The sequence below is a fragment of the Phoca vitulina genome, unplaced genomic scaffold, assembly GCF_004348235.1.
Source record: "Phoca vitulina isolate PV1807 unplaced genomic scaffold, GSC_HSeal_1.0 scaffold3, whole genome shotgun sequence".
Taxonomy (NCBI): Eukaryota; Metazoa; Chordata; class Mammalia; order Carnivora; family Phocidae; genus Phoca; species Phoca vitulina.
Window position 1 is genome coordinate 25,143,164 of NW_022589706.1, and position 14,368 is coordinate 25,157,531.

Consider the following 14,368-nt stretch of genomic DNA (forward strand, 5'->3'; position numbering starts at 1 on the left):
AATAATTAACCAGTGAAAGTCTCTTCATGCAAAAGTACCCATAGGGTAAATATAAGATAATAACATCAGCATGGCATTTTTGTTTGTTTGTTATATTTCACTGACGTCGTTCTGCGGTGCTAGGTGGCATCCATGCTAGATGCTGCTTTAAGTGTCAGAAAGTTTTCATGTTACTTTACATAAAAACTGGTTCTCTAGTAGAGACCCTGAGAAGTAGTAGACAGGTAGAAATTAAAGAGAAAACCTCCACTTATTATTTCTATATCTGCCCATAGCAATAGTATTATTGTGGGTGCTCTTAGAATTAGCACCTGATAGTAATTTAAAATAGGATATTCCTTTTTAAAAAATATTTTATTAATTTATTTGAGAGAGAGAAAGAGAGAGCAGGGGGAGGAGCAGAGGGAGAGGGACAAGCAAACTCTGTGCTGAGGGTGGAGCCTGACGCGGGGCTTGATCTCATGACCCTGAGATCGTAATTCGAGCCGACACTCAACCGACTGAGCCACCCAGGTGCCCCCAAATAGGATATTCCTCTGGGATTCAAAGATAGCATCATATTATGGCATTGTTTCCACTTAGCACTTCAAAATATGTGTGAAATAATGGGAGGGATTTATAACTGTTCTGACCATCCCCCCCTTTCTTACTTTTATATTAAGTTTTGTGGATTATTGCAGTGATCTCTGCAGGAATTTCACCCCATCATCCTTGCTGAACTCCCTCATTTGATGCAAGTTTGTCCTAGGCTGGAAGGGGGGGCGGGTGCACGATGATGACTTATGTTATCAAAGAAATCAGCCCTAGAGGCAACTGTCAGGGCAATTGTTTGCACTGCCTTGTTTCTCATTCTTGTTTTCAAGCACATGTTTCTAGAGTGAGGTTAACTTAGTTAACACCAGCACCATCCTAAGCATCCTGAAAGCACAATAGAGTGAGGGTGAATCCTGGCCAAGATGGAAACTTTGTGTTTCTTTCTAAGCCCTGTCAGAGACTGGGTGGTCAGCAGTGCCCGACCCCGGTGAGGCCACCGGAAAAGAGAGGGTCTCCAGGATTTTTATGTCATGGCAACACTCAGATCAAGTCTTGCTATACATAAAGCTATACTTAACAGGATTAGCTTTAGTTACAAATGGATCTTTGGACAATCATCTATGCATTTGAATTTGGGAGGTGTATAAAGCCTTTTTGCATGCAACATGAGACTCTAGTTCTGTAAGAGAGGGGTGACCAAAACGAGTGACTTTTGTCAAGCACCCATGGTGTTCAAGGAACTCAACTAAGCTATTCCATTTTATTCCAATGAAAGTGCATTATTTTATTTCATTCAAAGCTCACTACAAACCTAAGAAGTAGATAAGATAAGGATAGTAAATTTAAGGTTTAGGAAACTGAGGCATGAATTGACTCTCAGGAACCAACAATTGACAGAGTGGGGTTTAAGCTCAGAAGTACCCCAGAGCCTGCATGCTCAAGCAGCCTTGTATTAGGGAAAGAAAGCACCAGCTTTAGAGTTAATCACAGCGGGGTTCAACCCTCCACTCAACTCTCTGAGGTCCCAGCCATGAGACCTCAACCACTCTTGAGCCTTGCTATCCTCATTGATCAGAGAGGAAAACAGTAAGAGCTCCTTCATTTTCCTCACAGTATTTTGGGCAAAGATAGATGAGATAACCAAGAAGAAAAAGAATTTGTAAATAACAGTGAAACAGGCTCAATTTTGAGAGTTTCAGACTTGCCTAATAAATGGGTGCTGAGGGTTTACCAGCTTAGAAGATTTTTATATGAAAGTTGAGGTACTTTCTGGGTAAGAAACTAACCTGTGTTTACTGGGTCTGAAATAACTGAGTAAATGTGATATGATCGGACAGACTTCCATTTGTGGGGGTCAGGGTGGATTTGCCTAAAAACACACATACAGATTTATATACAGTTGCCCCTTGCACAATGTGGGGACTAGGGGTGTTGGCCCCGGTACAGCTGAGAATCCACATGTAACTTTTGACTCCCTCAAAACTTAACTGCTAATAACCTACTATTGACTGGATGCCTTACTGATAATATAAATAGTTGATTAACACATATTTTGTATGTTATATGGATTAATACTGTATTTTTACAATGAAGGGAGCTAGAGAAAGGCAAATATTATTAAGAAAATCATTAGGAAAAGAAAATACATTTACTGTGCTATATCGTATTTATTGAAGAAATTCATGTGTAAGTGGATCTGTGCAGTTCAAACCTGTATCGTTCAAGGGTCAACTGTATATTAAGTATATAAGTATATTTTATTAAACACATATAAATATGTATTAAATATTCTATATTAAATACACAACATATTAATATATATTTGAAGCATCAGAAACTATCAGAATTGAGTGCCATAGTTATTAGTGAAATGTGTTTCTCAGTTCAGCCCCTTGGATACATGATTGTGTCCTAAAGAGAAAGCTTTTATTTTTTATTTATTTATTTTTTTTGAGGGGCTTTTTTTTTTTTAATTTTATTATGTTATGTTAGTCACCATACAATACATCATTAGTTTTTTGATGTGGTGACCCACGATCCATTGTTTTCATATAGCACCCAGTGCTCCATGCAGTACGTGCCCTCCTTAATACCCATCACCGGGCTAACCAATCCCCTCACCCCCCCCCCAAAAAACCCTGTTTGTTTCTCAGAGTCCATAGTCTCTCATGGTTCATCTCTCCCTCTGATTCCCCCCATTTTTCCCTTCCTTCTCCTAATGTCCTCCAAGCTATTCCTTATGTTCCACAAATAAGTGAAACCATATGATAATTGACTTTCTCTGCTTGACTTATTTCACTTAGCATAATCTCCTCCAGTCCCATCCATGTTGATGTAAAAGCTGGGTATTCATTCTTTCTGATGGCTGAGTAATATTCCATTGTATGTGTGGACCCCATCTTCTTTATCCATTCATCTGTTGAAGGGCATCTCGGCTCTTTCCACAGTTTGGCTATTGCAGACATTGCTGCTATGAACACTGGGGTGCATATGGCCCTTCTTTTCACTACGTCTGTGTCTTTGGGGTAAATACCCAGGAGTGGAATTGCTGGGTCATAGGGTAGCTCTATTTTTAAATTTTTGAGGAACATCCACACTGTTTTCCAAAGTCTTAATTAAAAAATGGAAGACCTCTTTCACTAAACTCTGTGACACATCAGGGCACAGTCAATATTACTTTACCATCATGTAACACGATGGGTAGGGAGCTGCTTTCTTCATTCCATCACATTTTACCACAGAGCATACATACTAGGAGGGTTTAGGGTGGCCACTAGTGGAGAATTGCTTTGCGTTGGAAAAAATGAGGAACAACCATGAGCTCCGTATGGAGCCAGTCGGGATGCGTCGGAATAATGGCAGAGCCGCAGTGGAACAAACCTACGACTAACCACTGGTGTGCAACAACTCTGCTTATATGATACCTCTGGAGCAAGAGTGCAGGATGGGTAGAAACCATCATGGCACACTCCATGATAGTGCACATGGAAGCCCCGGGAAGGGAGACAGTTGTGTCCACAAAAGGAGCCCGGGTGGCTGCATTGCCTGGCTGAACATCGAGGGGTAGCTAGTGGAACAGTGTGGCTGCCAAGAGAGTAAAGCCTGTGAGTCTGCTCGGAACACTTGGAGAGGACTGTGCCAGAAGCTGGAGTTTCTGGATGAGGAGGTGGACACCAGAGCTAAGTCATCTGTGTCACCCCTGTAAGGTAATGTATGAATTAGCCATGATTATGACTACTATATTCCTACAGTGTAAGGTATGTAAGAAGCAAGCCGAATTTCCCTTTGGTCCTGGTATTAGAAATCTTTGTCATTTTTTGAATAAAGCTATTTCTTTCATTCTTCTGTGCACTCAGTAGGATCCATTTGGGGTACAAGTTGATAACTGGTGTAGGTCCTACTTGACAGTGTTTTTCTAAGGGCAGCCACCATATTTTAGTATCAGAGTCACCCAGTTGGCTTGGTATGAATATGGCCTTATCTGAGGCCAACTGAATCAAGCTGTGAGCTTTTTTTTTTTTTTTTGCCGTTTATTTCAGATTAATTTTCATGAACGCTAAGGTTTGAGAACTTCTCCTTTATTTTCTCAGTGAGTAGAAGATAAAACCCCTTGCTGAGAGAGTGGCAGTTAGAGGCAAGGTAGAGGTCTTGCAAAGAGCGGTAAAGGTTTGAAGTATCCAATGTAGGGAATGCTGGAAGAATCTTTAGGGATACGTAAAAACATTCTTGAGCAGCCCTGGTCCCTGCTGAAACTGAAGACCTTGAATTTATGATGATAACAATCCTCAAGATTGTCCACAGAGGGTCCTCATGGCTATGACGTATTTATTGAGGTATGGTGTGGCAACCGTTTGGTAAATATAAGTACTGATATAAAAGAAGATACAGAAAAGGATATAATAGGTTCTATGAGCAGCAAGTCCATAAAGAGGTATTAAAAATGATTAAAGAAGACAACTGAAGGGGCGCCTGGGTGGCTCAGTTGGTTAAGCGACTGCCTTCAGCTCAGGTCATGATCCTAGAGTCCTGGAATCGAGTCCCACATCAGGCTCCCTGCTCAGCAGGGAGTCTGCTTCTCCCTCTCACCCTCCTCCCTCTCATACTCTCTGTTTCTCATTCTCTCTCTCAAATAAATAAATAAAATCTTTAAAAAAAAAAAAAGAAGACAATTGAGGTGATACAAACTTTATTTAATACTTCATGAAGTGGACAGTCTCAGAGAACTACAAAATGGGGCAGAAGGCAAAAAGCTTTTATAGGATGACTAAAGAATAAGGAAGAAGCAAATGGAAAACATCTGATTGCCTGGGGCCCCATAGTCAATCTTGTTTGAGGTGAGAGGCCCAGAGTTGGCTTGGAGTTTGGGGATTGGCTAGTTGGATATACTACATTTCTGGTCAAGCAGTGCATTTACAGGGACACAAAAATTATCTAAGTTTTGGTTTTCTGACTTTGCACCCTGGGCAGAAGCATCTCCATCATGGGCCTAAAGATTTATTTAAACAGAGGCACAGTCATGTCTTGAAAGGGGCCTCAACACGCAGAGCTCTCGTTGACAGCTGGGTCTCCATTTTGTTGCTGCTTCTCTGCTCACATTGATGCTGTAATTCTGGAGTAGCAGGAAAAATACAGCCGTTGGTCATCATCAAACTATCAGAACCAGGGAAAGTGGAAGCACTGGAGTCTAAGGAAGATTTCAAGCAATTCCTGCTTCTAATCATCAGCAAGATGCAGGAGGACATAACATCTTGCACTTGAGTGCAGGGGAGAGCTTATATGCAGAATAGGAGCACGCTGTGGAAAATGGAAGGTCTGCTCATCCAAATAAAAACCCATGCGAAGGCCTCAGAGGAAAGCACGCTGGATCATCTTTAGAACCCAAAAGATGGAGTTGAGGAGTGACCAAACAATGCAAAGAAGGCCAAAGAGGAGGCCAAAGAGATTCTAAAGATGGCAGTGAGGTATTGATTGACCTAGTCTAGGAGACCGAGAAAAGCAAACAAATCATCTTGGAGGATCGGCAGTTTACAGCCGGTGGTTTCGGGTCAACTAATGGAGATTGACACCGTAGAGAAGCTGAAACTAGAGAGCCTTCTGTGTTTTCTCTTCCTTTTTGTCTTCTCTGTCTACATGCTGTCCTCACTTATACTATGTTTCTGTTATGGTTGGTCTGTGGTTGATGACTTCAATATGAATTTGGACTGTTAAATGTTTTGTTTGGGAAAGTTCTTTTTTTTTTTTTTTTGAAAACACTCTCACACAAGAGATTTAGGGCCTAGACTGTAAACTCTTGCAGGAACTGGATTTGTTCCTGAAGTTTGGTTATTTCTAAATGTTGAGGTGCTTTGCTCTTTCTTGTGTGACTGGATAGCTCCCCAGAACTTTGGGTCTGGGTGTGACTCATGAGACTCAGAATTGGATTTCTCCAGCTCTGGAGGCACTGAAGGAGCTACCTTACTTCTAGAAGACAACTCCATGCAACAAGTACTAAAGAAGCTGAACAAGGGACCAGACTTCAGCTGGGGATGTGAATTGGGCAGACATGGCTAGGACGGATGAATCAGAAGAAGGAGCAGATGATGGTATTGTCTATATTTTGAGACTTTAATTTCTGGGTGAGACCAAAGGAGGAGAGGGTGTTTTGTTCAAAATTTAAATTTCATGTGACACACTAACTGACATAACCATTTGGTCAGTTTGTTTGGACAAGCCTGACTCAGCTTTATTTGACATGGAACTTAGAACAGAAGACAAGATCTTGGTATTCTATACAAGTTGATGGAATCCCCTGATGCATTTCAGGGGATTCTGGACATAAAATGAAAGAGATATTTACAGAGGCTGTTGAGGGGCTGGGGAAGAAAAGTGAGGACTGCCTACATTGGACCCTACACTGGACAGGGAATAGGTATCTTCAAGGTTCCGTAAGTAGTCCAGCCATAAGTTCATTTACATAGCAGAACTGATAAGTATTTGGGGTCAAAACCCTACTATGAAGGGAAAAAAGTTGCCATGTTAATAAAGCTACTTATTTTCTTGAAAAAGAAAAAGGATACAATAAGGTACTGAAAGCCAAGTTGGGGAGAGAAAACAGGCATATATGAATGGCATTAACAACAACACAAGACAATATTATGTTAAAAGATAAATTGAATGATAGTACCTAACTTCCCAAATATGAAAGCAGGGACGAGAGTAGTTGATAAAAGAGGTGAAATTTGACTGGTGCCTTAAAAATATGGTAGGATTTGTAGGAGGAGATCATTCAGGTCAAGAGAAGATGTCATCATATAAACAGTTTATACTACCCTATGTATACAATACCATTTCCAGCGCTGTGAAGAATTAATATAGGAACAAGATGCCTTTTGGTTCTCAAAGACATTCCAATCTAGTAAGTAGAGCCAAGACTGATCATAGCAGGTTCTTGGAGTGCTGAAAACATAATGAAGGGAAACTTTTGAAGGTGCCATGGGAAATAATGTTGGGTAAAATAATAAATGTGCTCAAGTCCAGTTTTTTGGGTTGCACACAAAAAGATCAAGATGACACATATATGAGCTCAACTAAAAAATGGTTCACTTGGTTTTAAGAATTTGGTAACAGGGTTGTATTTAGGCAATGCGGAAAGAATAATAACTGAAGGAGTCTTAACAACAATGGCCTATAAAATTCGAGACACAACACCATTTCAGGTGTGAATGGCTTTCTTTGCTTCCAATTTTTTTGGACCACTTTTTAGTTAATGAGACCTGCACTGCACTTAGTATAAATAAGACACATCTGTATATATCTGAATTACTTATAATTTTATACTGATGCCTTCGCGAGGCTAATGGTGAAGGGAAAACTGCTACCTACACCCCACTACACTCTTTTACAAGGTAGGTGTGTATTACGGAGAGCTTGGGAGCCAGGTTTAGATTTTGCCAACAATCTTCCTGAGCAGTGACATGTTCCACATGGCATTTAAGAAATGGTATTCAGCAAAATAAAATACACAATATTAATATAAAAGCAGGTAACCTTAGAAGAATAGCAAACCTTCCTTCACCCAGTAGTAGAAGCTGAGAAGATGCAACAGAATGACACCTTTGGATTAGAACAGGGAAGAGAGGAAAGTAGGAAAAAATTAGAGTCAGGGCCACCAAGGAAGGCATCCAGGGAGCCACCTTTGATACTGGGAATCCATGGGAGGGGTACGCCATAGGACAAGCAGAGGCTTCTCTGTTCTGCCTGGAGCTGACCGTGAGCACTAGTGAGATTTGAAAGGTGGTATGCAAGGCAAAAATAGTGCCCAGAAAAAATCATGCAAAAACAAAAACAAAAACAAAAAAAAGGGGAAAGGGAAGAAAAAGGAAGTGAAGGGAGCACTGAGCGTCCCTGATGAAGAGGCCAATTGGGAGATCAGCATAGTGACTTCAAGTCTAAAAGAGCCAGAGATTTCCATGCTCCTCCAACCCACTACTTTTATCGTTGGGCACCAGAAGGATGGGGCTTGAATTTTCAAGTATGTGAAAAAATACATATCCTTAAACAGTAGATTCACTCTCAGTGCATCAAAATGCTATGAGACATTTCTGAAGAAAGAAGGACTGAGGGAGGACATTTATTTATACAAAGAAATAACAGTGTCTCTTGTCTCAGGCTCAATCCAGGCCATGTGCCCTTTGATGGGAAAGATAGAATCTGCTTCACTGTTTAAATTGCTATTTCTCATTTTTTGTTTCGTGAGGTTTAAGCACATAGTTGATGTTTCAAAAATTATGTGCACTTACTTTTCAATTCCACAATATTAATACACTTGAACTTTTGTTGTTCTTATGCTATTTCCTAATTTCCCCCCATTAAAGCTTCTCAATGGAAATTTTATATACATGTTTATGTGATGACTATGACAAGAATACCTACAAAGTACGATATTCAGATTTAACCACTTGTATTGAAATCTCCCTGTGAACCAGCAGTGTGCTATGTTAGTTAGCGTAACACACTTGGATTATCCTTGTATCATTGCTGTGAAGTAAGTGTTTTTTAAAAAGTTTTTATTTTGAGAAGTATTGAAGCATATGTGAGGATTGCCTTTGATCAGGCACTTGGCAATTCAATAGTTTAGAGAGGAAAATATTCAAATATAAGAAAAATTTCACCTCTTATCTTAAATAGTAGAGGCATTTGCCTTTGAGAACATTCTTACAGGAAGGAGGCATTTATAGCTAATGACATTTTCCAAATAAAAATTGGTGCCATTGAATATTGTATGGATATGTTGTCATTAAAAATTAACTTTGAGGGGCACCTTGGTGGCTCAGTGGGTTAAGTGTCTGCCCTTAGCTCAGGTCATGATCTCGGGGTTCTGGATCGAGCCTCATGTCAGGCTCCCTGCTCAGCGGGGAGTCTGCTTCTCCCTCTCCTGTTGCCCTCCCCACCTCGTGTGCTTTCTCTCTCTCTCTCTCTCTCAAATAAATAAATAAATAAAATCTTTAAAAAATTAACTTTGATTACCAGTCTTAATTTTCTGAAATCCTGTCTGGCTCCTAATATATTAGCTCATATGCTTTTATGTGTATATTATTTTGACCATTTGGACAGTATTAATGAGAAATACTAGCTTTTCAACAACTTCATTGTTCATACCAGTACCTTAAGTAGGATCACTGAAATATTCTTTACTGTGCATGCATGCAAAACTGGGTTCCACTGTAAATTACTACTGTAGCATTTTCTGTCACAAGTGCATCTGCATATAAGTAAATCTATGTCAGGTTTTATAGACAGCTTTTTAAAAACCTACATGAAGCTTGGAAAATGATTTGTAGAAGGTATTTTTTTTCCTTTAGGATTGTCTGTATTTTCCAAAATGTTCCAAATAATTAAAAGGTATTTAAACTCGCTCTATTAAAAAAAAAGGTTTTTATTGAAATAATTATGGATTCGTAGGAAGTTGGAAAATAGAGTACAGAGAGGTCTGGGGTATCCTTTACCCCATTCTCCTTAGTGGTTACATTTTACATAACTATACCACAATATCAAAACCAAGAAGTTGACATTGATATAATGTGTGTATATAGTTCTAGGCCCTTTTATCACATGTGTAGATTGTGTAACCACTGCATTCAAGATACAGAACTATTTTATCACCACAAAGATCTCCCTTGTGCTACTCCTTTATGGTCATCTCCCACCATCCATAACTCCTGGCAATTTCGAATCTATTCTCCATCTCTATAATTCTGTAATTTTAAGAATGTGATATAGATAGAATCATAGAATATGTGACCTTTTAAGACTGGAGTTTTTCACTCAACCATTGGGCAGAGGCCCATGCAAATTGTTGCTTGTATCAATGATCTGTTCCTTTTATTACTGAATAGCACCCCATAGTGTGGATGTCCCATAGTTTGTTTAACCATTCACTACTGCAGGAAATTTTAATTATTTCCAGTTTGGGGCTGTTACAAGCTGCTACAAACATTCGTATACAGGTTTTTGAGACTTTTGTTTTTTTTTTTAATAAATCACATTTCAGAGCTGAGACCAGAGAGGTAAATAAATTGTCCAGACAACTGAACAGTTTTCCAAACCCAGATGTTATTCCTTTATCTCCTGTGTTGTTTCCATGATCCCATATTCACTGAGAAGAAACTGTTCTGCAGACAGTGGAGAAAAGTAATAATTATATATTTGAATATTCTTGATAAAATATTGGTTTCAGAAAAGTATCTGCTCAAAAACGTGATTATTTTTGGCATCATGTATGCACTTTGGTTCACTCATTCATTCCCAAAAATTATTGTTAGAGAACCCAGGCCTCATGCTGAGTGCTGGGGCAAGGTGCCTTCCCCGTCAGGGCTTTAATAAAATATTGCATTTGTTGCATACAGGTAGCTTGCTCTATGTTTGTTGGTCTTAACAGTTTCAAATTTTAGTTGGAAAATATTGATTCAGAGTTAACGTGACTGCTATACTAATATTTAAACGTGTAGTCTTATATTTAAATTCATTGAAAGATTTGGGTTAATGTATTTTGCCTTATCTTAGGAAAGCAACTGCTGAGCATGCATGCACAAATACACATTCTACTTTTGCAAGGTGTGCAATTCAGTACTTCTTTCAAATATGGGTAAGGTTCAGATGGATTTTTATTTGTAGCTTGTTCACAAATTAATGAATTCTTCTGCTTATTCTGTGTCCTTTTCCTCCAATAGCATAAAAAATTGATCAACCATCCACAGAGTACCAAAGAATTTCTACCGATCCTGTAGGTATGAAATATTTGCTCAGTCCTCCTTACAGTGGCACTATTTTTCCTCATATATATGTGAATCATTGTATAAAAAAAGGAGAAAGTGACTTTGCAATTAAGTAATCATTATGTTTATTAGCCTAATAGATGAATTTCCTTTGGAAGTCATGCACATATAAACCAAAACATTCTCAAATATGGGTGTAATTAAAATTTTTGAAATCTACAAGAAATATGAATCCTGCTAAGGATTATTTTACTAAGATAACTAAGTAATTGCTTACTTTGGTAAACAACTACAGTTTGTTCCGAAATGTTGACAATTAATTTGTGAATCAAAGTGTGGTCTCTTCAACTCCACATTTGAGGCCAGTAGATTTTAAATAGAGGTATGTGGGTATGAAACCACAACAAAGGAAACATTTGATAGTTGATTGTGGTTATGCATAATTCAATTATATAACAGTGATGTAGACTTCAGGGTAGAATTTGACACTTTTATTCTATTTTAGCCTTTGAAACAATTCATTTTATAGTGTTAATGGTCACTAAATAATTTATTGATCTTCAGATCATTTGTTATTTGATCTTGGTCTTCAAAAGATATCCTCTTTCTGATCTTCCTAGCACCCTTCTAAATACAACTCAGAGCAAACAACTCTCAGCCTGTATCTTCTCTGATTTCCAGAAAGCATTTCACTCCTTCCCTTGGGTACCACGGCCTGCCCTGGTTCTCCTCCTCCCTCTCTTCCCCTTTGTTGACTCTCTTCCTCCTGATTCTGCTGAATTACTACTTCCTCTCCCAGGCCTCTTCTTTCTCTGTCCTCTCCCCTCAATGAATTCATCAACTTTTACTGCCCTAACCATCTCCTCTGATGTGAAATATCCCAGCTCTGTAGGGTGCCTGGATGGCTCAGTCGGTTAAGTGGCTGCCTTCAGCTCAGGTCATGATCTCAGGGTCCTGGGATGGAGCCCCATGTTGGGCTCCCTGCTTAGTGGGGAGTCTGCTTCTCCCTTTCCCTCTACCCTTACCCCCACCCCTCTTGTGCTTGCTGGGAATATTGTATTTAGGAAAAAGATTTTTTTTTTAATGGGTTTGTTAGCTGCTATAAAGACTTGAATGGTGTACAGAGCACAGAGTTAGTTGATGACATCTGGCATAGTTTCATAACCCTGGACATCTCGGTAGTTGAGTGTAGGGTGAGTAAAGCAGGATTGGCAATTGATAAATTGATAACGATGAAAGCTAAAAAGGACAACAGATTCCAAGGTGGATGCAAGGTGGTTGTTGACATACATAGCTGATCATGAGGAGCAGCATGTGCTTCTAATAGTATGAAGGTATGTGAGACCCAGTAGAGATGAGTGACGGTCATCAAAGGACTCGCTGCGTCAGTGACGCAAGAAGCATATTAAGTAGGAGGCAAGAAGCATATTAAGTAGGAGGAACAGAACAGAGCTGTGGAGGTTTAGGAAGTAGTGGTCAGCAGTAATATTGAGAAGCTGATGCCTTGGAGGGAGATGAAACCTGAGGATTGGCCATGAAAGTCAGTTTCTTATGTGGAATCACAGTACAGGTGATTGATGTCAACAAGATTAAGGAACAATGTGGTCGGATCTGTGACTGATTATCAACAGGGTTACTGATGCTGCTGCCAGCGAATGGCAGGAGATAGAAGATGTGGATGGGGAGAGGAGGCCTGCCCATCCATCATGAGCCTATATTGCACAATGGAAGCAGAATGTTGATTTGAAAGTAATGGAGACTCCATTTCCTGAGTAGCTTTCCCAGAAAAGTGGCACGATTCATAATGTAAATTTAGGTGCAATTTCTGTGAGTAGGTAGATGGAAGGAATCGTGGAGTCAAAGGTGGCAGATGCAGAATTCTTACCTCCCATCAGACCAGGCAAGAGTTATCCGGAGAATGGTGCAGGCTGGGGCATAGAAGCTGGGGGATGGGGGGCTCAGGGGCTTTACTGGGAGTGATGGCTCGGAGTTACACAAAGAAAAACAAATAAACAACCAACCAAACAAGAGAAAAATGGAATCATGAGTTTAGGTGGTAGACGTGAGTCACAGGATAAGGGAAGGGGTATGCTGAAATACAGGATATATTCAAAGGAGATGTTTGTGGTTGCAAATAGTCCAGAGGCCAGGGGAAATGTTTTGGCGTAAAGGACCTTCCACAGAACTGCTCTTTGGGTTGGATCTTGGTGAGTTTGTGTGTGCGTATAGTTGGGGCTGGTGGTGAGAGGATTGTGTAGCTGCTGGTACAATTTATGCATCAGATTAGTACTAATGAAGAAAAAATTTTTTTGAACCTAGAAGTATCCTTTAACATAGTGCTACTCAAAGCATGGTTGGGAACCCCAATGTCAACATCACCTCAGAGTTTGTTAAAAATGCCCAATTTTGCCCCTACTCTAGTTTTACTTAATTAGACTAGTTGGGGCACAGCCTAAAATCCATTTTAACAAGCCTTCCTGGATCTCAGGGGAGTTAAAATCTGAGAAGCATTTCTAGTCTTAGGCAATCAGTCATTCCCTCCGGGGAGAAGACCCCAGAAATAGCAGGGATCCAAAGGCTTTCAGCTGTCCACTGGGCTGGTTCCACATCTTTCCACCGTTCAGAGGCCAAACCAGAGAGCCCCTTAGACTTCCCGGGACGGAGGTGCAGAGGGTGAGATCAGCACTGCCCCCGGGGAAAGAGTCCTTACGTGACGTGTTCCGCGTGTGCCTGGCAGAAGCGCTGTGGGACAACCTGCTGCACTGGCTGGCCGAGGAGCTCTCCGAAGAAAACGCCGCGAGTCTCTCCTCGTCCCTCCCTCTTAGCCGCAGCACCATTGAGCTCATCAGACTGAAGAACCCTGGTGATCTCACAGAACAGATCCACGAACTTCTTTGCTTCTGGAAAAAATCACTTCCAAATTCCACCGACAAAGCTCGCCTTCTGGCTCGTCACCTCCACAAGATCCGCAGGAGCGATCTTTTCGAAGAGCTCAAATTCAAGTGGGGAAAGAAGGTGTTCACGGAGCCACAGCAGTGGTTTGATTCAGCAGAATAACGCGAGGTTGCTCTTTCTTTTGCCCTAGAGAAGGGTCGTAGCTGGTTTTAAGGAGGTTTCCGTCAACATTTTACTAGCAAGTTTCCAAGTCAAGTTGTTTGAACTGAGTCTTTGATAGATGTGCTATTTGAGACAGATGGAAAACACTAATCAGATCATAAAAGCATTCTTGGGTTTGAGCGCTCCTTTGTGGTTCAGAGATGTACGTTCTGCAAGAATTATTGTCTTGAGCTCAGCCAAGTTTAATAGCATTTGTGATAGAGTTTGCTGTGTTTACATTTTAATAGCAGAGGTTGTTTTCTGAGTGGGAAGGAAAGATATGATATACAGAATCCCCCTTTTTTATTGTTATCTACATAAAAGTAAACTAGTTCTGCAGGACCCCAAGCAACTAATTCACATTATGCATATACTGTGGAGCCTACAGTTAACAATACAAAATAAATGGGATTGCAGAGACCTGATGCTGATGATAGTAAATCAGTAAGAAAACAGACAAGTTTGAAATAAATTAAAAGTAGAAT

General features: G+C 40.2%; 1 protein-coding gene across 1 annotated transcript in view; it reads left to right on the forward strand.

The window, feature by feature from the left end:
• DTHD1 (death domain containing 1) overlaps nt 1-13,844 on the forward strand; it is a 60,774-nt gene extending 46,930 nt beyond the window's left edge. The window contains 3 exon segments of the mRNA XM_032399231.1: nt 10,743-10,773; nt 10,776-10,799; nt 13,525-13,844. Coding sequence (XP_032255122.1) covers nt 10,743-10,773; nt 10,776-10,799; nt 13,525-13,844 — 375 coding nt within the window.
• Nucleotides 13,845-14,368: the final 524 nt, after the last annotated feature.